General features: G+C 43.5%; 1 protein-coding gene across 2 annotated transcripts in view; it reads right to left on the reverse strand.

Moving 5' to 3' along the window:
- Positions 1-2093, reverse strand: part of LOC106953739 (sine oculis-binding protein homolog) — a 20832-nt gene extending 18739 nt beyond the window's left edge. For both annotated transcript variants that reach the window (XM_015042711.1, XM_015042710.1), the window contains exon 1: positions 1745-2093. In XM_015042711.1, coding sequence (XP_014898197.1) covers positions 1745-1837 — 93 coding nt within the window. In that variant the 5' untranslated portion in view covers positions 1838-2093. The remainder of the gene's footprint in view (positions 1-1744) is intronic.
- Positions 2094-3435: the final 1342 nt, after the last annotated feature.

A 3435-nucleotide genomic window follows, 5' to 3' on the forward strand; every position in this document is an offset into this window, starting at 1 on the left:
TCTCCACATCACGGCACCTTCCAGGCCTGACACCCGACACGGCGCTGCCTCTCGGGTTTCACCCCCCTTTTCCAACACAGCCAGTGTGCTGTGGTGTTGCAGCGCTTGTAGTACTGACTGCACATTCTTTCCTCGCTCCGACCTCCGCAACCCGGGGCCTCCGACAGAAATGGATCTCTCCCTATTTGCTTGCTCTCTTTCTTGCTCTGTCTGTTCTGGGAGAGAATGCGTGTGTGTGAGTGTGTGTGTGTGTGTGTGTGTGTGTGTGTGCGTGAGTGTGGGTGGGTGCGTGAGTGGAAGCGGCCGTATCATATCCCGGTAAATATGCCTAACGATGATTAAAGTCAAGGATCCGGTGTCTGGTGCCTGCGAATCGGGCTCTGACGTGGAGGCAGCGGGGTCCGAAGTGGTGCTGAAACAGATGCGTTACAAAGAAAACACCGGGGCAGACCTCAGTTGAACTAGAAATCAGTTTCTCTCACTGTTTGGGCCTTCTTCCATCTGCACATATCCTGGTGTCACTTTCTCTTTTCTCCTGTTTTTTTTTTTAAGAGATTTTTCTTTTCCCTCCTCCTTATCCACCCACTGCACTTCCCACAATGTTGTTTTTGTTTCTTTTTGGCAGTTTGGACAAACATCTGCTTTGTGAGAGTGACAAGCCATATCCCAAACCACGGAGAGAGAGAGAGAGAGAGAGAGAGAGAGAGAGAGAGAGAGAGAGAGCTGCAAGCCAAAGGCAACAAACTGGGCCGACCCAGAGATCCAGCCCAGGCAGGCTTACATCAGGCCAGGGGGATAGTGTTTCAAGTGTTTTGATTAAAATTAGTTAAGATGAAACAAAACACCTCCTGTGGATATCAAACGCTGCAATCCAAGCCACTTACACACAAAAACAGCGGATTTTTTTTCCTCTAAAGAAGGCCCCCTTCCTCCCCTCATCCTCCCCAGGAAGACGTGTTGTCTTTTTTGATTTCCTCGCTACGGCTCCAAGGATCCTCAGATATCATTTTAGCAGCAGAGTCAAGAGTCTCAAATAGCCTGTGTCCAAACCCAAACAAAGCACACAATCCACGGATTGGTTTCCATGCAATGGGCTCATAATGGTGGGAGGGAATCGTGTCTGTTACTGCGATTTAACTAAGGGATTCTGAACACTTTGTGAGAGTTTTATTTACTATGCGTGTTTGCATTCTTTACAGCTGTACGGCAGATCCGCAGAGTTTTCCCAGTACGCGGCTGGAACAGGCTATTTAAGGAATATAAATGCCCTCCCCTCTTTTTCTCATGAGCCTCTGTGGTGCGGCGATTGAGCGCACCGCAGGGAGCGGGGAAGAAGTGACGCACATCTGGATCTCCTCTGGACATTGGAGAGTGCGCGTCCGGCCACAGCTGGCCCACCATGGCGTCACTGGAAGACCAAGTGTCAGCCTGTTCTTTCCTTTTAAATTCTAATATTATTTAATCAAAAAGTCAACATTTGGCCGACAAATTTCATTCATATAAAAAAAGTATATATCTTTTTCTTTAAATGCAATTGTTGTCCTCTAAAATTGAAAAGCGGCATGCTTTTTCTAAACTTACCAAGAACAAAAATATATGGTGATTTTTTTTAAAAAATATTATTATTATTATTATTATAAAAAAAAAAAGGGTGGGGGGATGAGCGTTCAATGTCGGGACTATTCCAAACACTGATCTGTGCGCATTTTGCGCGTAGAGAATTGTTCCAAATCTACCCTCCTACCTTCATCTCCTGGTTGATTTCCCTCTTCACTGGGTGCGCTGGTTTCCTGCTGCGTTTATTTTCCGGAGGTCTGCCTTTCTCCATCTCTGGCATACTGTAGTCCCGTTCAGGCTGGATCCGACCCGGATCGGTGACTCGAGTGTCAGCTGAGGGGAAGTTTTCGCGGAGTCGCGCAGAGTCACAGGGGGAATTCGTCAATCCCGGTGACAGTGGCTGTCATTCCCCGGACGCCTGAGTCTCTCGTTTAGGGCTCCGCTCCATTCGGGTAGCACTGAACATGCGTGTGTAGTCCCCTCTTTGGAGGCTCCGCTGTTAACAATCCCCTCACTCTCTCCTCTGGCCACTGCTACCAAGCTCTAAGTGATGCACAGCATGCGTCTTCCTGTTAAAACTTTCAAAATAGACTCCGTCTGCACACGACAGGTGAAATAAATCAGCAGCGGGAAAACCCAAAGTTTTAAATTCATTAATTGTGACGTTTTAAGATTAAATGAAACGCTCAGTTTAAGAATTTGAATGAAGACGCATCATACTTTGGGGATTTGAGTCAGACTTTTGAATGTCCTTGGGAGCATCATTTGAATTGTAAAACATGTATTATTCTACGTTTCAATGGATTTTATTTGAGTTTTACAGGGGGGGAAAAAAGGTGCATTATTTCCCTTCCAACGTCGCAGCTATGCACTGCTTGGTAAATTATTGCATAACTGTGAAATGGAAGATTATATTTTATTCAATTTGATTTTGCAAATAAAAATCTGAAAAGTGCGGCTTGCATTTCCATTCAATCTCCCTGATTCAACACGTGTTGCTGGAAACAGTTTGCACTTTTAAAGTGTCATTTTTTGCCAAATCTTATTTGCAAAATGCTTAAACCTCAATTAATTTGCATTGTTTCACGATCAGATTAAGATTTGATTTCTGATTGGTCAAAAACAAACAAACAAACAAACAAACAAACAAACAAACAAAAAAAACAAACAAAATACTTATAGGCTTTGGTCTGAACCATTAAATTATGATTTATTAAAAGATGTCATCCTGTGAGAAGGTAAACCTATGCTATACCTCTGTATCCTGCACCTACTAACAGATTTTCTTACAACATCTTCCAGTAGCTTCCACGTCTCAGGTGAAGCATCCACACAGAATGAAGCTGCAATGAGAGCAAGTTCAATGAGAGCAAGGTGCTGATCAGGGCACCTTGCTCCACATTTTTTATGCATCCTAAAAGATACCCTGCAAAATATGAACAGTTACTTTTCTTTGTTCCATAAAAGCCAGATTTATGCAGTGCATAACAATCAGTTCAACTGAATTTGCATTTGAGGTGTGGGTTTCTGCTGCACCTCCACACTTGCCACGGAAATCTTGGCTACTAACCTAAATAATATATCTTTTGGCCAGTCGTCAGTTTAGGCTGAATGCCATGTGTTGGCATCTATCCCTAACCTGCCAAATGTGTTCATCTACCTTCATTTTGTTAATTCTTCGCTAATGTTCTTTAACAAACCTCTAAGGCCTTTACACAACTGCAGAATTCATACTGAAATTGGTTTAGTAAAAACCAAGCAATTTCTCACTTTGCTTTTCACAAAGACTCTGGATCCTCAGATTTAGAGAAACGATTGCTTGCTGGAGGCATGGACTGAGCTGAAGTTTCAAATAGTTAGATCTGATTTTATATATTC

This window comes from Poecilia latipinna, unplaced genomic scaffold (genome assembly GCF_001443285.1).
Source record: "Poecilia latipinna isolate Pla-1442-1.1 unplaced genomic scaffold, P_latipinna-1.0 Scaffold599, whole genome shotgun sequence".
Classification (NCBI taxonomy): Eukaryota; Metazoa; Chordata; class Actinopteri; order Cyprinodontiformes; family Poeciliidae; genus Poecilia; species Poecilia latipinna.